The 23,978-nt window shown below is 44.7% G+C and overlaps 1 protein-coding gene across 2 annotated transcripts in view; it reads right to left on the bottom strand.

Moving 5' to 3' along the window:
• The window catches only part of LOC8029092 (diacylglycerol O-acyltransferase 1), a 154,413-nt gene that overhangs the window by 37,637 nt on the left and 92,798 nt on the right, over positions 1-23,978 (bottom strand). For both annotated transcript variants that reach the window (XM_029978203.4, XM_040502188.2), the window contains exon 7: positions 8,220-8,357. In XM_029978203.4, the coding sequence (XP_029834063.2) occupies positions 8,220-8,357 (138 nt within the window). The remainder of the gene's footprint in view (positions 1-8,219; positions 8,358-23,978) is intronic.

Raw genomic sequence — 23,978 nt, 5'->3', positions numbered from 1 at the left:
TCATTTTAACTTTGCATAGCACACTTGGGAGCTAGTGTGCGAGGCTCTAGTAACGTAACAGAAATATAATCACAAAAAAAATGTAATTAGCTTGGACGTAATAGGTGAAAAAAGTACAGAGCTTCAAGCAGCTTTTTTTGTCGACTACATTTTGGTATAGACCAACAAAGAACCGAGACGACCAAGACGCGCAGCACTAGCTAGAGAATTTTTTATTGTTGCAACTCGCACCAGTTACGAAAATCTGGACGACCCGCGCATTTAGAATGTTCCAGGCAAAAATATGGATGGAAATCAGGCTGGAAAGCATCACGACTTGTCATAGGCACTTATTTAGCCAGTCGGACTGTGAACGTCGATCTCGTCACTATTCTTGCCCTAGACTAGCACCGTAATCACAAAGTCACTAAACGCTTGTGCTTGATTGAGACACTGCATTCGGTGCAGAACGTAGTTTTCTTCCTACTCTGGACAGTGCCTTTAAAATAAAGCCGGAGGAGAAAAAGAAAAAAGCCCCATGGCCGAATAAAGGATGGAGACTATATCTTACAATTACATGCATAAAAACAAGAATTGTAACTTTGGCAACAACATTTATGTAATAGAGGCAAGTGCGACATTAAAGAGGACACCTTCTCAGTACAGTGTAATTTTCTTGGTTTGTTATTGGAGTTGAGATGAAGAAACAGCAGCTTTGGACACGTCTTAGGATGAGCAAAATGAGTCGTGACAATAAATTTGAGGGATGTATTTTTGCCCACAAAATTGTATTTAATTACAATTGTGTTTGAAACACCCACGTTTTAGTATTTAAATACACACGTCAAATACATTACCCAATTTGTAATTAAATACAGATTCAAAATACACAAAGTATTTGAAATACGTATTTCAAATACTTGTATTTAAAATACTGCTCATCCCTGTCTTAGAAAAATAAAAATATTTGTTCTAGGTGCTGGACAAACAAAGTGCACTTTGCTCGCCGGAGTAAACGAATTATGGTCAAGTTCAATCAACTAGGAGTCATCCAAGATGTAACTGAAATGTCAATGACATGACACATTTTGCAGCGTTTCAGTTAAATTATACATATATATGTACCCACTATAGATAGATAAGAACCAAACTTCAATGTTCAAATTTATTTAAAAAACAAACTTCAAATATTAAAATTTGTTTGAAAATAACCAGCTTAGTAGTAAATATCACAGCATTAGGTTGACTAGTCATATAATATAATAAATGGAAGCAGTCCCCGACTGATGAAACACATAGCTACTGCAATGCAATGCGAAATTGCACACAAGAAAAAGGTGCATTACAACTATAGCGGGTACTTTTTGCTTTTCAAAACTTTCTGCAAAGCTGCCGCAAGCTTCGGTTTGGCTTAGGTTAGTAACGAATGTCCACTTTCAATGTCTCCAAAGAGACATTGAGACATCTTACAAGTGAACAGTGCTGTAGGCGTTGCCGAGAAATTCTAAAAAACCGCTTGCCACCGTTTTACTGATTCCCGATGTGCCAGATTTTCGTCAAAAATAAACATCAAACCGTGCACTGCAAGCGTCCTGGCCGGTGCCTCTGTCATGCAATCATGTTCGCAAGCACGTCAGGGCAACTTCGGCAGGCTTGCAGCTGCACGTGCTTCGTCGCGCGAGTGGAGACGGCTGTTCGATCGAAACCGAAACCATGCCACTCCGTTCCGTCACCAACTGTTCTCCATAAATGTATGTAAAATGTAACTGTCCCGCATGCGATAAAACACAGTTCAGCGGCGCGTGCTCGCAAGGCCGGCAGGTGAGGTACAAGCTAAACATACAGAAAAAAAGAACCTGAGCACATCGATGCAGGACATCACAAGTCAGGGTCAAAACGTTCTTGGAGCACTTTGTACAACAACTGAACTCGAGACAAACAAGCGCGCTGTGTGGGTTCAGCGTGCAGACATTGCCTTCTTTGCTTTAGCTCACTTCTCTTCACCAACTTCCTTGCGCGACAGATTTTTCATGTACCGGGGTCCCTCTCGAAAGAAAGCCAACCAAGAGAAACCTAGGTAATCAATACTTCCACAGAGCAGTCTTCGAGTTAAAAAGGGATCTTTGTAGTAGCGCATGTTTTAAACAAGACCGGGAATGTTGATGAACATGCGGCGGTCCTTATGTTTCAGTTTAGGAAGCTCCATATCTGTAGCGACATGCAGACTGCAGGCAGGACCAAATATAGTTTTCCCACGGCGACTGCTTTCAGGAGCGAGTGCTTCAGCTCAAAAAGTAAATCCCGCCGCGCAAAAATGTAATTTCGTCTCACAGTGTGACGGGATGGCTGGTACCCAGCACGTTAGCGTCGGGGCGTCCGCACACGCCCATACTTATCGTTAAAAAAACCAAAAAAAAACGCGAGACGAGATTTACGAGACGACGAGAGCGCGGAAAGAAGGCACGGCAAGAAAAACCATGCGAGACCGGATGGACGATTGATGTAACTAAAGCAAGGGTGCAGCCTGCAGGCGAGCTGGTTCAATACTGACATTGGAGTTTTGTGCCTGTCCTACGTCCCTTCTTTTCTCCGCCTCCAGGGTTTCAATGTCACGATTGATGCAGAATACTTTGTGTCAGGTGGCTGCTTACGCCACCTAACTCACGCATACTCCATTACGGTACACAGTTTAGTTTCGGTTTTGAAAGGCGACCATAACTGGTCCTCTGGTGCTAGGCTTGGCGCAGATTACCCATATTTTTGCAAAATGTAGCAGGGTGTAGCAGGGTTAGCCCCTTGGCGCAGTTTGGCACAGCAATCACATCACTGCTATCACAAGGTACTAGATGCATACCTGCCAACCTGTGGACTTTCAAATTCGTAAAACTCCCGACACCGCGGGGGATTAGTCAGAGGCAGGCACTTTTCGGGATGAATGATGGTTTATTCTGTTAGCAATTTTTCTGTTGCCGATTTCGCCTGCTTTAGAAAGTTCTCAGAGTACACTTGTTCGACGCACTCCCCATTCTGATGCTCCTTCACCATGAGGAGATTTTCGAGGATCCTGTTGGAAACTGAGGAGCGGAACTCCGTCCGGGTCCTATTTACAGTGCTGAACAGTTTTTTGCATTCAGCGTTGCTGTGGGGAACTGTCAAGATCCCCAGCATGAGCACTGCACTCCTGTGAAACATGGGCGTTCCGTCGACACTTTGAATGTCCCCTACCTGCACCTATTGTATGTCGCTCCTTGGTTCGCTCAATATATCCAACAAAAGGTTATTATATGCTTCCAGGTTGGCGAACTCAACTTGCAGTGCGTCCAATGCCTCAACCTTTGACTCATTGCTCCGCCGAGGCAGCAGTGCAGGGAATGCCGTAACAAAACGGCATATGCTGCTGATACCGAATCCAAACTTCTCTCTCTTTTTGGACAGCATGACACATGTGAATTTCGACATGTAAGACTTCAGGAACACCTGAAAGTACATTTTTTGAGGTTTGGAGTCTTTCATTGCGCCGCGAAGCCACCGCAACTAGGGGAATGCTTTAATGATTCCACGTGCAACAAACACAGACGCGGGACTGCTTGCCACGAACTGACCGAAACAGCGAGGTCGAACCACGGCTGAACATGCCGAAGCAATGTGCGCCACCGAACACACAAACAAAGGCTTTGGGCTTTGAATTGCTTTTGGATCCGTGGTGGCCATCTGATAGACGGATAGTAGAAACCACAAAGCTGCCATGGACGGTACCTATCTAGGGCAGAGTGGTCAAGGTACTGCTGGTACCTTTACCGCTGATGGCTGTGCAAAGTACCGCCAGCAGTGGACTCTTTTTAGCATTTTTTTGTAAAATTCAAAACAAAATTCGTAAAATCATAAAATTAGTCCCAATTCATACATTTTACAGAAGATTCGGAAGAGATGGCAGGTATCTAGATGTCACGTGATCCTCTACACAACAACGGGTGGGATTGGGGCAGGCGTGTGCCGGGTGTATCTCAAAACGTCCCATTCGCATTTGAACCTTGCGCATTTCGACCGATTCTCATTTGGTCCTTCTTGTTTGAACCTTCTCATAAGATCCGAATCGTGTTTTTCGCAACTGGGCCCATTCTCATTTCGCCCGTTCGCGCTACGACCGAATGGCACTAGTTCGGCATGCCTCTAACGTCGTTATGCCTTCGCGGCTTTGTTGATGAGCCTTACCTTGCTTGGACCCCCAACACACCATCAGATATATGTTATGTGTAGAGGTACGCACTGAGAATCGTACATTGACGCCTGCTTCCCTTCCTCTAAGCAAACGAGAGAAAAAAAAAAGCGATGAACATTTAATTTGGAAACTTTGTTTGAACAGAAATGGCATACATAATAGCAGTGGTTCTCAACCATGCATGTTTCTCGGACGCCTTGTAGAAAGGCGGAGGTGATGGAGGACCGCATTCGGGGTGAGGGGAATAGAAATGTATAGGTTATCATGATAATTATTTAATAAATGGAAATAACTAATTGCTAGTGTAAAGTAGACTTGTCTCATTGGCATACACACGAGAGTACTCTCCCGAAGATTGGAACGTTTCTTCTCAACGTGAAGAAAGACGACTAATATTGCCGTGCCTGACTGCTGAGACAGGGCTTCGCGGACCCCTAGGATGTCTTCGCAGACCCCCCTTTGAGAACCACTGCATTATAGAAGTGGTGGCATTGTCCCAAGTCGAGAGACCTCAAACAACGCGACATTTCAGAATATGATCTGGCTGCAATAAATAGTTGGTCTGCTTTATTGTCAGCTAGTAGCTTTTCACGACGACCTTGACGCACTGCTAAAATCCTTAGCAGAGAGAATATGCCTGTAGTGAGGAACACACATACACACACACACACACACACACAAATTATGTCAATGTATTAATATTACCCTAAAGAAACGACTTTGGTATGAAAAGAGCCAAGTGCGACGGGTCAAAGTGAGATATTTTTGAGAATGGCTGTTTTGAAAAGGGCCAGATGGAAAGGGTGAAACGAGAACGGGCCGAAATGAGAAGGGTTGGAATGCGAAAGACGAAACGGGAAAGGACCAAATGCGACAGGTCCAAGAGAGAAGATCTTTTTGAGAATGGTTGTTTTGAGAAGAACCAAGTGAGAAGGTCGAAACGAGAACAGGCTCAAATGATAACCACCCGCGTGTGCCAGGCGCAAATGTCGTGTGCAACACACTCTTCACCACGTTTTAGTGTCTACGACATTCGACGACGTCTGCACAACTGTGGCATAAGTCTGAGCACAAAGTATCAGTAGTGTGGACAAAACTCCAAGCAGAGTGTCTAGCAAATTATTCTTTTGAAATTCCTGACTTTTCCAGGTCTTCCCTGACAATTTCAAGTGAAATTCCCTGACCACTGTAGAGGCGGTTAAATATATAATACCATTACGATACAAGTCATTGAGCATTGAGCACTGTGACAATAATTTTGCATGGGCTTCATTAAACTTTGATATTCTGAAATATTCGGGTTCGTCCAGTATGGATTAAACAAGCACTTTCTTGCCGCCGACATCGTCAGTGAAGAGGCCACTTCCAGAAACACGATGAAAACACAACGCTCAACCACACACGTCAATAACCGAATGGCAACATGGCCGCCAGATGCACACTTTCAGTTACGCTCGTCTTAAGGTTTGGAATGGGGTCGGCGGCTTTCTCATTTTTTACTAAATCTAGAAGCTCTAACTGGATCTAGTCTAGTATCACGCTCTCAATTCAATTCAATCCAATCCAATGCAAGGCAAGGCAAGGCTTGGACTGGATTTGTCGGCTCTTCTCTTTGCATCGGGTAACTCACTCTACATCAGGTGAGCAGAGCCCGCGCTCCGCTCCAAATTTATTACCGATTTTTCTGCCCCCCAGTCCTCACGTCTCAGGGCACTCGACGGCATTTCTGGTTCATTTTTCATGGCTGGGCTCGCTTTTCGACAATATCCTTGAAAATTCCAGGATTTTTCCCGGTAATTAAAATTTCCCAAAATTTCCCCGGTAACTAAAATTCCCGGTTTTCCAGGTCACTAGACACCCTGTCCGAGAGAATAATCACAAACGATGAGACGACGACGGCAGTTGTGACGCGGGAGACGGCGCTAACGGCGGGGCGGCCGGATGGCTCCCAAGAAGCGCCCTGCGCAGGCGCAGGCACGAAAATCACGTGGACACCGCTGAGCGCCGAGAGAGAACGTTGCTGATGTCACCCATTACACTTGGCCGGAGAAGTAAAAACAAACAGAAGGGGCAATGGTGATGAAGTTTAGCTCAATGTTGGCTACGCCCACGCTGTGTAGCCTTGACTGCGTCTCTGGTTGTGCCTCAATTCGCCCGCTCAATCAGCCGATTTCGGCAACTTGGCGAGTTGCAAAGTTTGCCGGACCGTTTAAGAAACATTTAGACAAAACTACGTCGTAATATTTGACGTGTGGTCTTCCTAAGTGATACTAAAAAAGACTGCACTGTTAAAAAAAAAAAATGAAGCTGAGTTGCTTTTTACTTTGGCGATTTTTTTTAGCTACCCCAAATAACTATATATCCTGAATCCCCGGCCTTTACCCTATCGAGTACGCTATTTAGTAGAGCGAAATTCTGAATACTTATTGTGAAACCGGCAAATGAAAATGACAACACAACAAAACCAACATTCAAATATACCCACACTTTTTAGTGCTGTGACTTCAGTGGCAGGCAGGATCGCCAGTCGAACGGGCAGTGCAGAAAATGAACAATGCAGAGCGTTTGTTTGGTGCTAATGCGCCAGTGCTGGAGCGAGCATCCAAAGTATTCATTTGACGCCATGAAACTTCTTGGAATCAGCTGGGAACAAATCCAAACAGTCCAAAGAGTGAACCCCTCCCTGCCACTGGCGTCACTTGTCGTTGCTGCCAGTAAAGACTTTCAGTTTGAAAAACACTATGAGGACCGAAATTGTGAATTTGATAACTTTGCAAGAAAAAAAAAGGAATATTTTGGAATAACAGTTTAGTTATTAAAGGGGCACTGACACCGCAAAGGTCGTATTTTTTTATTGTATAAAACGATGCAAGTTGCAGTCATAGATATGCAAAAAAAAACGTATTGCGAAAAAAAATTTTCCCACACGCGCCTTTTTATTTTTGGCGTTTGATTCTCCCGCCTCTCGCCTCCTCGCTTCTTTTGATTCGTGACGTCAAGAATCATGAAATTTAGAAGCTTTGTAGGCGACATCTTTATAACATTTAATAACGGCAATCCTAAAACATGTTTTTTAATGCAACTGCGAACGCACTACGGCCCTTCTTTTTGAAATACCAAAAATCGGGAGTTTGTTGTGGTGCCGTCTCCTGGATTTGTATCCTCCCACGGAAAACAGGCGACACCCCTAAAAACCGGTCCGCCGCAACGCCGGCGCTCGCTTCTTTCCTCCTCGCTTTGGGTCGCCATGGCAACAGCAGGGAGTCGTGAAAGAAAGTGGACTCTCAGGACTCCGCAATATTTGACGTCATCGCACCGGCGCGGATCGCACGAGAACTTCAAATTCGGCATTTGGAAATTGTTTTTTTACTTCAAAAATACTAAATTCCCAAATTTCAAATTTTGAGGGTAATGTCCCGCATCGTTTTCAATCGTTTCGGATAATAAAAAAAAAAAAAATTTTGATGTGTCAGTGCCCCTTTAATTCACCGACGCGTGTTGGTGTTTTAGAAAATTTCCAGACAAATCGTGGACCGCAAAGAAAACGCCGTAGTACTCTTTTAATGGCACAATGCTACATAGACAGCTTATTTTGCAATTTTTGTACCTAAAACTAGTACTTTAAAAATTAATTTAGAAATATTATTTAACCTTTTGCAGTCAGTTTTTGGATATATGGCAACTTAGCAGCTATTATGTGAACATCGTTTTGTGGTCAACATGCACATGACCACAAAGGCTAACACCAGAAATACAGAAAAAACTCTCGTACGACTTTGTGCCATTTAATCGTGCCATGAAAACAATTTGGTAATCATACAAGCTGTGAAACGGCTGACATGGTCAAGTTTCGTCTTGTCCTCTTCACTTCTGCGTTCATAAACAGCAAAATGTCTATTCAGTGCAACAGACAAGGAAAATGCCAAAAAAGCCAACTTATTGTGCTCCTCAAACTCCCGCTTGCCAGCTAAGACGCGAAGAAGCACGGGGGAGCAGCGTGGTGCTCTCATTACAGCCTTACTGTCGTTTCCGGAGGAGGACCGCCGCTTGTGGTGCTTGTGGGAGGCCCTCTGTTGGCGGCACCACAGGTTCACCATGTGGTACGAGACCACCTTGAGGAAGAGCATCGTCACAAAGCCCAGGGCCATCGACGAGGCCACTGTAAGAAAGCACCCCCTCAGGGACCGTAGCAGCGGCAAAAGGAACCATGCTCCTACGAGCGCTAAACATTTCAACACCTCGGGCTTTGGTGCACTTGCCGAAAGTGACGAGAATGGCAGGCTCAAAATAAACAAAAGGCCACAGTTAGACACGTAATCAGAGATACTAATGAAAATAAACCAAGTGCGCGAGGCAATTTAAAAAGAGGCACTCTTTAATTAATTAATTTTAAGCTCCAAAGTAAATCAAAATCGTGTGGAATACAAGATTCACAATTCTGATTTAGCCCATACTGGTAATGTATGCGATAGCACTTTTACTCAGATTGTGGAATATCTGGAGGAGGGGTGTGCCGCACAAAGCGAAACGGTACATTGGTTACTTTAAAATTGCTGGACTGGACATGCCCGACACGTAGCGATTTACTTCTTTGGAACCTTGCCATTGATAGATGGCTTCTGTGTGCCACTTAAATTCGACTTTGGCGCTCGGGAACAGGTGGCACCATCTCGTGGATAGCCGAAGGACTGTACCGTAACATCTCTAAAGATGCCCCACCCCCGAAAGATAACCAGCCCCCTATTTTTGGCACGACTCGACATTGTTTTAAAAACACCGAAAGATAGCCCACTTTCAGTAAGGACAGGGCCCTGGCCAATGGTGAGCTCGGCAGAAATGGTGTTACTTGGCCAATAAGAGAAAACTGCTGTCCGGGAAGGACAGTAGTTTTTGGTTCATCACTTCTCCCCGCAAAAGTTTGCAGCCAACAAAAATATCAAACTAAATGTTTCTTTTCAAGTTCTTTTTTTATCACACAACGAAAGTTAGCCTTGTCATTTTCACCCAATTTGCTTTCAATTTTAGGTGGGCTATATCTCAGGGTATTACGATAGTTTCAATTTTGATTTAGTTTTCCACTTTCTTAGAATCTATCTAAACTACATTTCTGCTTGGTGGTGGAACTTGCCAAATGAGGCATCCTGCTGACATTGGGACCATATCTCGGCAAATTCATTCATAAACTCGCTCATTCACCTTCGTTCACATTCACGGCGTGAGTCTGAATGGCTCTGAATGAATTCTAGAATTCGAAAAAAATCATGATGTGATGGTGAATGACTTCGTGAATTTGAATGAATTCGTGATGTGATGGTGAATGAATTCGTGAATCTGAATGAATTCGTGATGTGATGGTGAATGAAGTCGTGAAGTCATGATGTGATGGTGAATAACTTCGTGAATTTGAATGAATTCGTGATGTGATGGTGAATGAAGTAGTGATGTGATGGTGAATGACTTTGTGAATTTGAATGAATTCGTGATGTGATGTTGAATGAAGTCGTGATGTGATGGTGAATGACTTCGTGAATTTGAATGAACTCATGATCTGTTGAGATTGTGAAGGACTTCGTGAAGTGAATAGAATTCATTGTGATGTGAATGACTCAACGAATTCGTGACGTGATGGAGAATGGCTCGTGAGCACGATGAATTTGTGATGTGCGTGGTTCGTGAACTTGGTAAGTTCGTGATGGGAAGTAATACCGTGAACTTAATTCTCGACGTGATAGTAAATGCGGTTATGCATTCAGAATAGGCGGAAAACATGTTACGCAGGTGCTTGCTTGCTTGCTGGTTGTTTCCATCCTTCACCGCAAACCACAGTAACCCATTTGACTTTAGCGGTTTGGGCTTCAGTCTCGCTGCGTAGCCGTGCGTGCCTCAGCGCGGTGACCCTTTGTCGAGCAATTTCGTAGCAACAGCGTTTATAAGGGAAGTGCGGTGGCAGTGGCAATGAAGGGGAGGAGAGGGGGGGAAGAGAGCAGGCTAGTCTTTTTTTTTTTTTTTGGCACGTGACACTTAATTTTGCCGTTGTTCTGAGCGGTTCCTCATGAATCAATTGAACTCCTTGCCGACCTTGTCCTTCCGTGTCTCGGGGCATATGGTCCGGAATCTCTGAAGGCTCTCGCTGTGCCGCTTCGCTCGCGAGTCGTGCGTGGTGCAGCCGCGCTATCAGCGGGCAGTGCGTGGTGCAGCCGCGCTATCAGCGGGCACTAATAGCAGCAAGCGCCGCTTCGTCTACGCGGCGCAGCCATGTATCATTTCAGAAGAGACGAAGCCGAAGCCGACGTCACGAGCAGGCGCACCTAATCCGGCGCCGAGACCATATCATGTGACCTCGCGGTTCCGCGCGGCGGCGCACGGAGTGCATTCATGTGGCATGATCGCAGCGCGGCATTGGCTGGGTTGGCGCTCTATCAATGTGGGTTGTGTTTCGCGCACTCGAAATACCCCACTTCCCCGGTGGAGTCAGGTCCTGGTCTCAAATGGCTGACACAAAAAGGCGCCATAGTCCTATTCCGCAAGAAGTGCGAACTCGTGAAGGGCTACCAGCCATGAAGTCCAATTTAGTCAGAATGAACCTGAATGACTTCGTGAATTATGCGGAATGCATGATGTAATGGTGAATTCGTGTTGACCGTGATGGTGAATAACTTCGTGAAGTGATGGTGAATTCGGATGAATTCATGATGTGATGGTGAATTCGGACGAATTCATGATGTGATGGTGAATTCGGATGACTTCGTGAAGTGATGGTGAATTCGGATAAATTCGTAAAGTGATGGTGAATTCGGATGAAGTCATGATGTGATGGTGAATTCCGATGAATTCACGATGGTGAATTCCGATGAATTCGTGGTGATGGTGAATGACTTCGGGAATTGGTGACGTGATGGTGAATGACTTCGGGAATTGGTGACGTGATGGTGAATGACTCCGTGAATTCAGAGGTGACGGTGATGTGATGGGGATGAATTAATGGCGTGGATGAACGCCGTGATGTGAAGGGGATGAATTTTCGGCGGAGTTTGAAAGCAGTGATGTGAAGGGCATGAAGTTTTGGCGCGGTTGAACGCCGGGATGTGAAGGGCCGTGACTTTGGGAGGTCGGAGTACCTTGTGACGTGAATGCGAATGAATTTGGAGACGTGATTTTGTTCGTGATGTGATGGTGAATGAAGGGCCACTAAAATGCCGACCTATGATTGGGACTCAGAAAGAAGGCCTCAATCGTGCGATTTAGCGGCTTTTGTACGTGCTTGTCCATGAGTGTGTATGGCTTTTCTTGTCGTCCCTTCGTCCCTAGTTTAAATTATGTGTAACTGCTTTTGTTCCTCGTTTTTTGGATAACAGCAGCAGTGAGGACTGTGGATGGTGTCGCATCATTTGATTTGAGTTTTGACCATACTTGGGTAGTAATTCAATTACAGTAATTAAATTACTGTAATTTAATTACTTTTCCTGGTAATTTGTAATTGTAATAATTACTTTTGGCTAAAAGGAATTGTAATTGTAATTTAATTACTTTGTAGCGTCAGTAATTGCTAAATTTCAGGCACAATTACAATTACTTTTGCAAGATTTTGTGGCGGCGGCGCTTTTCCCCCCTGGCCACGGAGACGACAGCACAGCCAAAGCGACAGGGGAGAGAGCGTCTCCCAACCTGCTAAAAAAATATGGAAAAGGGGATGGGAAAGAAAGGCTGGGATAGAACGGAATGAAGGATTTTGTAGACTGTAAAACGATTTAATGAAGAATTTGAGAAATAATTTGATAAATGAGGGCTACATTCGCGTCCGTTTTCGTTTCTGTCGTAGTTGAATCTGACTCTTCGTCTCGTTTGCTTCCTGTTGCTCCTGCTTCTAGGGGTCTTTCTTATTTCTCATTCCCACACGGGGGCATCGGAGGTCGAAGTCGAGCTGGTTGGCTCCGATCACATCATCCGGTTGAGGCGGGGAGGTTCGAGGTTCTCCTTACGCGTCTTCGCCGCTAGCATATTCGCTTACATATTTCAGTCAAGTTTGGAACTTTTTTGTTCATGAAATTATTCTCTTTTCTTTATGAGTTTTTCACGTCCTTCTCCTCTATCTCGTATGTTCATACCACTAACAGTAAGTCGTGCTACTCTAACATCGAGGCGAAGAAGGAAAGAAGCAGCAGGTCTCATTAACACGACGCACCCTGCCTTACTTCCAACTGTTGTTGCTACACTGCTCTTCCTTCTCCCAATCCTCGTCTACCTTTTTGTATAAATCTTCATTATTTAGTGTTCGCTCTACCTAACCCTTTCAACCGTTTGTCAGCCTGATTGGACGAGATTCCAAAACTTACAAACCGCGGCTTTAGCTGTAGGGAGCTTGTTTTTGCATTTGTTGTTCGTTGAAGGCTTCTTTTTTTTATAAAGGGCTTGGCTTGCACTTTGTTTTTACACCTCTATCGTGACCCTCCACGCGTTGTCCTCTCGTCTTGGCCTGTGGAACCGTCCCGAGGAGCGCAGTGCTGCTTTGCATTGAGAAGCTGCAACAGTCTTATCTACAATGGAAAAGGAAAGGCTGCCGGGGCCTTGTTGCGAAATATTCTCTAAACAGATTAGCACCAATGTAAAAAACTATAATCGTGAGGAGCAAACTCTCCGCACCGTTTCTGAAAACAAATTCAATAAACCGAAAGGCGACCTCCAATTTGCGGAAACACTTGCAGGTAGGCAACTTTCTTGTTACTTTGAATAATACTCACAGTTATAAAAAAAAAATATTAATAGCTAGTCTATATCTTCCAGCTGAAACATGCTCAAGTAAATCGTGAAATCGAGACGTCCAAGAGGCCGCAGTTTTGGAATAATTCGCGGACTCTAATTTTCGCGACGCGGTGCGGTCGCGATATAGATTCCAATGTGTTTACATTTTTTTTCGCGAATTGTAGGCGATTCGCGAAATTCGCGAAAATAAAGTCGTTTGCAGTGTATCATGAATTTTTCGAGGTTGTTCTTGCCATGCTAAATTCAAATCGGTCTTCTTTATGAGACGCATAACATCGATACAATCATTGCTATCCTAACGATTAGCTACATGACGATCCTAAATTTATTATTTATCTCAGGAGCTTTTTGGGTGTTACCGTGCACTGAATTAACCCACAATCCCTGGCAATAGAGTTGCTGTTATTGTGACACTAGTTTTGTGGAAGCGACCACAGTTCGTGTGCTACGGTTACCCACATCCGGCATGTTACAGGTCCACAGACAGGGAGAGGCAGCGAATCATCGTGGCTGAAATGTTTTCTTTAGTTGTCGTATTCTTTAAATGTTTGACGTCGTTTACAAGTTTCTCTTATTAGCCATTTTTACGTGACTTTTATGATACCAGTATTGTCGCATATTTGTTTCCTTGTATTATTTTTAAGTTTATTTTTTCTTGATTTGACTTGGATACCCTTTGCATAAGCTCTAAGGAGATTCACCTCGCACCTGTGAATTTTGTCGCCATTTTTTTATGTTTTGAGAATATATGAACGCAGGAGTTCATTACTCCAAACTATTAAGTTCTATAATCAATTTAACAAATTTCATAAAAGGAAAGTACAATGCACGACATTTATACAGCGGCCATATAACTCGTTTACAGTTATATGGCCCAATGTGGGGGGTAACTCTCGGAAATAAGTAATTGTAAAGTAATTGCATTACTTTTAAAAAGTAATTTGTAATTGCAATGAACTACTTTCGCGTAGTAGTAATTGTAATTGTAGTTAAACTACTTGTGGAGCTAAGTAATTGTAATTGTAATTAAATTACATTTTGAAAGTAATTTATCCATGTATGGTTTTGACAGCAACACCTCATCTCCGAGGTCTGGAATACAATTAAAACTTAATTTATATTGAAAATAAACTTTTTCCGGCTTTAAAGAGGGGGGGTGCAACGATTTTAAGATTAAAGGAATTTGCATCTCGTCATCTTTACTTTGTTTATCGTGTCCCGGAGGATAGAGAAAACATCTCCTTCCTTAAAAAATGTTGCGATTCCACTGCATAATCGCAAAGCAAAAGTCAAGCTTATCCCCCCACCTGCAGCCGCAAATGGCAGCCAAAGGAACTATGGCGAAAAGATTACGTGACCTCGCTCGGCTCTAAGCTGCAGCATAACGCCTGCTAATGTACGCAGAGAGAGGGATCGAGAGAAGACGTCCTCCGAGAGGGCACACGGGAAGCTACACGGCACCCTGAATCATGTCACTAGAGGTGCGACCAGGTGTGACCCTGAAGACTGGGAGTGAGTTGAGGGATGCCAGAAATGCCAATATTTATCTTTTTTTTTTACACAACTAGGGCACGCAGGCGAAATCGGTTTTCTGTTCTTTACATCTGAAGTGTCAGAGGGCAAGTTCCAGAAATTTTTGACCGAAGTCCGGAAATCGTTGCACCCCCCCCCCCCCATTAAATATGATAAACTTGTAGTTTTAATGTAACAACATCTAGGGAGTTACTGCATTCCTTCAGTGCTCACACGTCGAGAATGCGATTTACACGCGAAAGAATTTAGTCCCTGAAGACGACACACACCGCCAGTGCATGAAGGAAACCTTGAAACCCTCGAGGAAACAAATGAAGGTTGTTCTTTTTCTGTCACCACAATCCGTACTCCTGTGAGAGCCAGCCGGGGCTCACACTGAAGTCCGTATACTCCACCAGAGACGCAAGAGTGTTCTTTTCGATCGAAGCACGAACGATTTCCACATTTTCTTCGAGGGTGAACACGTTTTGTTCTTCAGGGCTTCATTTGACAGCGACTTGTGCATTCACGCTTGAAGATCACAAGACACGCAAGTGTCGAGTAGAAAGCTCGTGCCGGAGGTGCGACGACTCAAGTTCTTTCTGCTGTTCTTGTCATTGCGACACCTTGCTGTTCATATCTGCCGTGCCTGTTGTTAGGCATGACCAGGGATGAGCAAAATACATGTAAATATGTATTGAAATACAAACACAAAATACTTCGTCAAAAATGTATTTAATAACAAACCTAATTACATTTCCAAAAAAGCATTTAAGTACAAGATACAAATACAATTAAATGTATTTGGTCTCCTCCAAATACCTTTCCAAATACATTCCTCAGAATTTGCGTCAGCGACTTCAGGGCACCTGCAACGGGTTTCTGGGTATCTCATTTCAATTTTGCATCGCACACTCGGGAGTTAGTGTGCGAGGCTCTAGTAACGTAATAGAAATATAATCACAAAAAAATGTAATCAGCTTGGACGTAATAGGTGAAAAAAGTACAGAGCTTCAAGCAGCTTTTTTTGTCGATTACATTTTGGTATAGACTAACAAAGAACCGAGACGACCAAGACGCGCAGCACTAGCTAGAGAATTTTTTAATGTTGCAACTCGCACCAGTTACGAAAATCTGGACGACCCGCGCATTTAGAATGTTCCAGGCAAAAATATGAATGGAAATCAGGCTGGAAAGCATCACAAGTTGTCACAGGTACTTATTTAGCCAGTCTGCCTGTGAACGTTGATTTCCTCACTACCGTATTTACTCGCAGAATGAGCGCACTTTTTTTTTCCGAAAAATCGATGCAAAGTTGAGGGGGGCGTTCATTGCGCGAAGTAAAATTTTTGCGTCCGTATTAACTCTAACTCGCATAATGAACGGACCTGTTATCCTGAAAAAAAAAAAAAATAACTTTTATGTTTTTCTTAGTTCCTTGGTTTTTTTTTTTTGTTTTCTTTTGTTTTTTTTGCCTCCTTTTGCAAGTTTTGTTTGCTTAGGCGTTGCTTAGGCGAGGGCTCTCCGCTTATCTTTCTAATCTCTTTGCCCCCCCCCCCCCCCCCCCCCTGTAACCAAACTGCGCTGTGCAAAAAAAAAAAAAATAAAAAGAAGAAAAAAAGCTCCTCTTTTTCTTTTGTTTGTTTCTCAGTTCCCTAAGTTTTTTTTTTTTTTTTTTTTTTTTTTGCCGCCTTTCCCAAGTTGTTTCGTTTGCTTAGAGGGCTTCTTCGCCCCTCTTTCTTACCTCCTTGCGCGCGGCGCGCGACTCCCGGTAACCAAACTTCGCTGTGCAAAAATAAAAAAAGCTCCTTTTTTTTTTTTCCTTAGTTCCGTGTTTTGTTTTTTTTTAGCCGCCTTTCGCAAGCTGTTTCGTTCGCTTAGAGCGCTTGTCTCTCTTACCTCCTTGCGCGCGGCGGCGCGCTAACCCGAAGTCCAGACTGCGCTGAACAAAAAAAAAAAAGCTACTCTCCATGTTTTCTGTTTTTTTTCTTGCTTCGTTTGGATCTTTGCGAATTTTTTAACGCCTTTTGCAAGGCGTTTTGTTCGCTTACGCTGCCCATGCATTCGCGACCTCGCTGCACCAGGATAGAAAAGTGCGTTCATTTCGCGCGCGTGGGGGGAGGCGGTCAAAATTTTGACGTCCGAGTTGGGGGTGCGTTTATTACGCGAGTGAAAAAAAAAGTCGAAATTTTGAGAGTCGACTTGGCGGGTGCGTTCATTACGCGAGTGCGTTCATTGTGCGAGTAAATACGGTATTCTTGCCCTAGACTAGCACCGTAATCACAAAGTCACTAAACGCTTGTGCTTGATTGAGAGACACTGCATTCGGTGCAGAACATAGTTTTCTTCATGCTCTGGATAGTGACAATAAATTTGAGAGATGTATTTTTGCCCACAAAATTGTATTTAACTACAATTGTATTTGAAATGTCCGCATTTTAGTATTTAAATACACATGTCAAATATATTACCCAATCTGTAATTAAATACAAATGCAAAATACACAAAGTATTTTAAATACGTATTTCAAATGCTTGTATTTGAAATACTGCCCATCCCTGGGCATGACTGTAGGGTGAACCTCTACTGAACGCGACCAAACCAACGAAGGTAAACTGAATGACTGGCGAACTCTACCAGTGCCATCTGTCGCATGCGCCATGAATGAGATAGCATGAAACAGCCAGTGCCATCTGGTATAATTGACTAAAAGCCACGAGTGCCAGGGTTTGTTTTCTCATAAAAATAAAACTAGGGTCGTGTGATTTTTACGCCGGCACTGCTTGAATTAACATTGAGGCATCCTAAATAAAATACCTACTCCTGAAATTACCCTTTTTTCCAATAATTATTTTTTGGGAGTGCATAGTTAGATTGGATTGAAGCTCAAATTTATTTTGTTATTTCGAGTTCATAAACACACGAAGCCCTATGGGAATCTGCGGGTAAATTAGAATTTGTTCATTAAATTGAGAATTTCCTAAAATCGAGTTTCAACTGTGTGCACCATCACATGCAACAGATTTCCTGAACAACACTGGTGCCACAAAAGCTAATTTGCCAACACAAAAAAAATAAAAGGCTTGAGGTACACTTAAGCACTTCTTACAAGTTCTTAATGCGAAAGCATGCACGCTGCTCTTCGCTCCCTTCTTTCGTCTGGGGCATACGGCGCGCTGACTTTGGGTGTGGAAAGGTGGAGCCGCTGCCTCGCGGATATGCAGCGCCATCGGGTGAGGAATCGTTGAAACTGATGTGCAGCAACCAATGGGAGCCTCATCGACGCGCACCAGCCAATGGGACCGAAGCCAAAAATTCACCAGCTTTACTTTGCTCTTTTGAGATCGGGGAAACTAGGTGCCGTGTCTAGGATTTTCGCATGGTTTCATAGCTGGGAGCTGGCTCCACTTGAAGAAAGGATTTAAGGTGCCATTTTCGCGCTTCAAACTGATGACGTCGGCTCGCTCCATAAGACAGTTAATGCTTTTGCATTAAAAAGAAATAGAATGTTTTAGATAGAGATAGAACTTACAGTGGTGGGTATAGGTTGACAGTACAATGAAAGCACAGAGGTTTCATCACCACTAATCCCGCATCCCCTCCGTTACGTCCAACCATCGTACCAGCTTGCCAATGCTACAAAAGGGGCATCTTACTTCTCAAGACCACCTCGCGTTGAGACGAAGGTTTTTTCAGAGGCAGTGGCTCTGCAATGTCAGAAGAGGGTATTGTCTCTTTGCACCTTCCAACCTGGTGTTTTGCCCAGCCCTCGGAGATGTTTCGTTCATCAAATATTTTGACGTCAACAAACACACGGTGGTCTGTGGTTTGCTTTCAGAAAGTGAAATTGTGAAAGCGGTTAGGCATGGAACGGTTGCACTGTTTTCCGTGCAAAGTGCCACTGATGCGATAATTTTGTTGATTGTTGTAGGGCAGCTTTTCTTTGGCACAAAGGATACTGCAGCGCCGCTGAAAAAGGTTTGCAATGCGTGAAGCATGGTTATTGCGGTGTGCCTACGTCACCTGGCACAAGCCACAGAACCGCCCGTGGGACAGGTGCCTCAAACCATGTTTATGCAAAATGTGTTAATATACAAAATATTACCCAGTGTAATGAATGCACCCCCCCCCCCCCCAATCTGCATCAATTTTCAGGAACAGAAAATGTGTTCATTAAACGGGTAAGTACGGCGCTTTATTTCTTCTAAGTAAAACGAGTTCCAAGAAGGTGAACTACACTAACCACCCTAATGGCGCGTTCACACTCCAAGCCGATCTGCAAACGCGAAGTAGATTTGTGCGTTTTCAACCGCAAAGCGGCTGGGATCAAGCGGTTGGAGCGCGTTTTTGCCTACCGCTTCCGGACCGATATATCTCAACCGCTTTCATGAACCACAAGGTGGCAACCAATCGCAACGCGACGTCAGTGACTTTGGAAACAAGACGTCACCTGTCGCTGGTGAGGCATCCAAGGCGCTGTAGTCCTAGCGTTACAGCAGACAAATCAACGGAGAAATGTGGTGTTCACGTCCGTCATTTGAACCCCCGCGAAAAGAATTCACTTGTGATCTTAACGGGCTTCGCACCGGTGATTTGGCTCAGGTAAGAGTTTGTCTATTATTCCGGGTGCCAAAGCCCGTCACTCACTGCCTTGTTAGTCTCTGCCCGTAGAACGTCAGAACCCGCCACCGATCGGTAGAAATGGCAGCTTTTGTAACCACTGAGGCAGTCACGTGAACTAGTGAAAGCTTTTGACACCGTGAATGACCACCACGAAGGCCGATAGAGACGTCGTGAGCCTTATTGTGTAGCCAAGGCACTACCGCGGAGGGGGCAGGGTACCTGCGCTAGCTTGACCTGTAACGGTTACTACTACCAAAAGAAATAAAGGGAACATACTTAAGAAATAAAGTGCCCGTACCAGACGATGCAGAGGTAATCCATACGGCATTTATTTGAGCTTAATGTCAAGCAAATACCGTATTTGCCCGAATATAACACGAGTTTTTTCCGAAATTACGTGCTCCAAAACGCACCTCGCGTTATATTCGGAATCGAGTTCAGCCACGAGGCGCGAGTCTGGAGAAAGCCAGAGGAGAAAGCCATCCCTCCGGCTCAATGCAAAATATCCGGTGTGAAAAGAAGTGGGGGTGTGGAGGGGAGTTTATTAGCTATTGGGCCACGTGAAGGGGCGAATAGAAAACATAAAAAAGCATTTTTATCGCTTTTGTGTTTGTACAACACGCACACGCCAGAAACTCAGCGCGCGCGTGCGCCATGCGGGAATGCGGACACTGGTCAATTCGAGCAGAGCCAGGCCAAGTCAAGCCCACACAAGCCAAGCCAAGACCACCGACCGCGTTTACGCAATCGTGCAACACGAGGCATTTTTTTATGCAGAGGGACCAGAACAAGAAGTGTGATCGTGTATCGGATTCAGCAGTCTTTTTTATGCCTGCGCATTGTTTAGTTTTTGCTCCCGAGTGATCTGGTGTTTGTGTGTTGGTGCTTCTGCTTTGTGCCTTGTTTCGATCGCGGGCTGCCGAGGAGCTCGCACGAAAGAAAAGGGAACTACCAGTCAAGCAGGTGCCGTGCTGCTGCTTATCTGCGTAGTCCGTAGTCCGCCAAGTGGATTGTAAACGGAAGGACCTGAGCAGTGAGGATGAGTGCAGTCAAAACATAAACTGATATTACTTCTATTTCCATTGACTTTTCACTTCTGCTATGCCCCCGAGTGCGAGAAATTGACGCGGCCTCGGTTCGCGTTATATTTGTAATAATATTTTTTTTTCTTCTTGAGGGCATCAAAACCTGCCCTAGCGTTATGTTCGTGAAAATATGGTAGTAGACTCAATCGATGTGCGAGTGACGGAAAGAGAGTCCGCCACCGACGAAGCCATGACCGGCTAGCACCGAACAGATTCCCCCGCACCGCAGTCCACCCCACCTCTCACAACTTCAGAAATGGTAAGAGCGAACGAGGGAGGAAAACTGGCCCTCTATCCCAAAAGCAAGGTTAGCCTATTCATGCGGGAAGGGTCCACTTTGAAGAAAATGTCGGGGACATCCTCTTGTGAGTCAGCAAGGCGTGCCTAGCTGGGCTTTGCTTGTGGGCGAAGTCGAGGGAAACACAGGCAAGTTTTGCGGGTCCATGTCTCTTCTTTCGTTGCCTGAACTCATGATGCGTGCAAACATCCCGAAAAGAAATCTTCAGAGTGCCAAAATAGAAAACTTTTGGCTTTGGATCATGGAATAAAGTCGATTTTGGATTGTAAAACAGGGTTGCCTAACGCAAGTCTTGAAAGATCAAGCGTGATCGCCAAGAAACCGCCAACCGTTTCTCGCCAACCGCCTCTCGGTGGTTCTGAACAGGGTCGCTAGCAAACCGCATCCGCAACTGCTTCGCGAGCGTGGATCCGCTTCCAGTGTGAATGTGCCATAACTATGGACTACCATCAACAACCGCCAAAGATATTTCAGAATTGGGCTGTGACTGTCGAAAGCAAGTAAATAAACAGAAGTCCTCTGGAATTTTATCAATCCCTCCCTGGAGTTTCACGAGGCCTTCCCAGGAGTTTCACGAGTCCCTCTCTGGAGTTTCAAGAGTTAACCCGGTCCCAACAGACACATTATTCTCTTACGTATGCCGGAACACGTATAGATTTCCGCTTCCGGTTCCGATGTCACCACTCCGTTTTTACATGTTCCGGTAGGCCTATTGAAAGTTCAAATATTTCTACCTTTTCGGGTGCTTGTATTGTTACGTAGGTGCCCGTATTGAGAGAGTGGTCAATCATAAAGCGCATTCGCCGTATTTTCTTCCTGCTCCATTGTCGGTGATCACTTGCTTAAAGGGATACTTCAACGAAATTTGAAATATTCCCGTCGTGTTCAAAAATAGGTTGAATATGATCCACAATATCCCTAAATGACAATCACACGTTTGTATTTTGAGCCTGGTGGCTGCATTTTTCGTTATAAACGGCCCACTCCGGCAAGCGCTCGGAGAAGGCCCAGCTTAGAGCATGTGACATTCAACGCAATCGTGATGTAGGTCGTCTCAAGACGAGCAAAGCTACGGCGAGGCTGACGTTGAGAGGATGGCCTAGTCGTTCCAGCCACCGAAGCGGCTGCTTTTGTGCGAATTTTGAGTGACGGGTTAATCTTCTATAATCTTCTAGGGGGACAATAGCGACTTCTGCGACACACAATAGGGATTCTCTGGAAGAAGGGAGTTCCTCCTTCCCCTCTTCTCTCGTCGTGGCCGGAGACGAGACAACCTCCGTCACTAGCTGTCAAGGTTCCTAGACGAGCATTACAAACGAGGCGTCAGCGACATCCACCAGGTGCTCTTTGCTAATCGCTTAATTCGTTTTAAAATTCATTTTGACACTTTTTTAACAAGATATTGGTATGTTCCATGTGACACTGCTCTTTTGAACACATATAGATAAAAAAATGAGCGCCGAAATTTCGTTGTAGTATCCCTTTAAAGCGTGCTTGACAAATGAATGACGCACTTGCAGAGCGCAGGGCTGGACAGGCGCTGTTGGCTTCTTGCAGCAATTTTTCTGCGCTTTACATCTCTCTCGTCTTAAATTTATGTCGGTATCCATTTTTGTGCATGGCAGTTTCTGCGTGACGACTTGAAAATTCGCCTGGTGTGCCACCGACGAGTGTTCAACATCCTTAAGCTTGGTTGACCGTGCAGATGAAGTGCCTGTCGTCCGGAGGAACGTTTGTCGGTGCCGCTTTTCTTTCTTTATTGGCTGTATGCCTCTGACAAGTTGTGTCACCAACGTCGTGGTGGTGTGAGCTTCACTCGCGGTGGTTTCTGTGGGACGGCGTGAAAATGCTGTGCTCACAACTATCGGTGCTATACAATGTGCGAGTTGTTCCAGTGTGCCACCGTCGTGCTGCCTCACCAGAATCCGTCGAGTCCTCTACTGGCTTTATTGAATGAAGGATGCATATTAAAATGATGCATTCAAAGCAATATTTATTTATCTAAGAAATGAGGTGTTTATGCCAAGTCTCGCAGTTTGTGATCAGTTGAGTGGTAAATCAGGTGAGCAATGACGGCCTCGTCCTACCATTGTCGTACATAGAGGCTTCGTAGGAAAAAAGGTGCAAGGAGCCTGCAGTCACCCACAACGACACAAAGTAGAAACATTTCTGTCCCTCTTCTTCACATTGTGCGAAATAGTGCAGGTAGTTTTGCTGCCTCACGACGATGTAAAACCGATCGATGTTGCTGACGTTTCCATGTCACAGAGCAGGCCATGCGCCATCTTCTCGACAGCGGAGGCACTTGCAGTGGCCGCATTACACCAGTGGCCAAAGTACCTGCGCCAGGCTCCACAGCATTGCCTATCCTTTCCCTCCTTCACCTCTTTATAGGTGCACAGGAAGGCGTATATTTATAGGTGTACCGGTGTACATAAGAGAAATATGTGTTTGGACCGCGCTTTACAGTAGTCCTTCTCTGGAGTTTCATAAATCCCTCCCTGGAGTTGCACGAGTACCCAAGGTGTCTAGGAAATTATTCTTTTGAAATTCCCTGACTTTTCCAGGTTTTCCCTGATAATTTCAGGTCAAATTCCCTGACCACTCTAGAGGCGGTTAAATATATAAGACCATTACAACATAAGGCATTGAGCATTGTGAGGATCATTTTGCACGGGCAATCTAACTTACGTATTCCGAAATATTTGGGTTTATCCAGTCCAGCTTAAACAAGCACTTTCTTGCCGCGGACATCGTCAGTGAAGAGGCCACTTCCGGAAACACAATGAAAACACGACACTCAACTACACACGTCAATAACCAAATGGCAACATGGCCACCGGATGCACTTTCAGATACTTTCCGGTTGGACTGGATTGGAGTCTGCAGCTTTCCCATTCATTACGAAATCTAGTAGCTCTAACTGTATCTAGTTTAGTGTCGCGCTCCCAATCCAATCTAATCCATGGCTTAGACTGGAGTTGTCGGTAGTTCCCTTTGCATCGGGTAGCACACTCTACATCGGGGGAGCAGAGCCCGCGCCTCACTCTAAGCAGAATTTATTGCCTACATTTTTGCCCCCAGGTCCTCAAGTCTGTGCTCAGGGCACTCAATGGCGTTTCCGGCTCATTTTCCCTGACTGGGCTCGCTTATTGACAATATCCCTGACAATTCCCTGATTTTTCCCGGTAATTAAAATTTCCCTGACATTTCCCAATCACTAGACACCCTGATACCTCTCTGGAGTTTAATAAAAAGTCCCTCCCTGGAGTTTCACGAGTCCCTCCCTGGAGTTTCACAAGCCCCACTCCGAGCTTCACGAGCCCCACTCCAAGTTTTACAAATCCCACTTTGAGTTTTAAGACTTCGAGTTTTACGAGTCCCATTTTGAGTCCATGAGTCCCTCCTTGGAGTTTTTCACAAATTCCTCTCTGCAGTTTCATGAGTACCCCTCAGCAGTTTCACGAGTCCTTTTTAGGAGTTTCATAAATCCCTCTCTGGA

The sequence above is a fragment of the Ixodes scapularis genome, unplaced genomic scaffold (genome assembly GCF_016920785.2).
Source record: "Ixodes scapularis isolate PalLabHiFi unplaced genomic scaffold, ASM1692078v2 PGA_scaffold2__306_contigs__length_199485367, whole genome shotgun sequence".
NCBI classification, from domain to species: Eukaryota; Metazoa; Arthropoda; class Arachnida; order Ixodida; family Ixodidae; genus Ixodes; species Ixodes scapularis.
The sequence above is the reverse complement of the archived record's forward strand: the minus strand, read 5'-3'. Positions and strand labels throughout refer to the sequence as shown.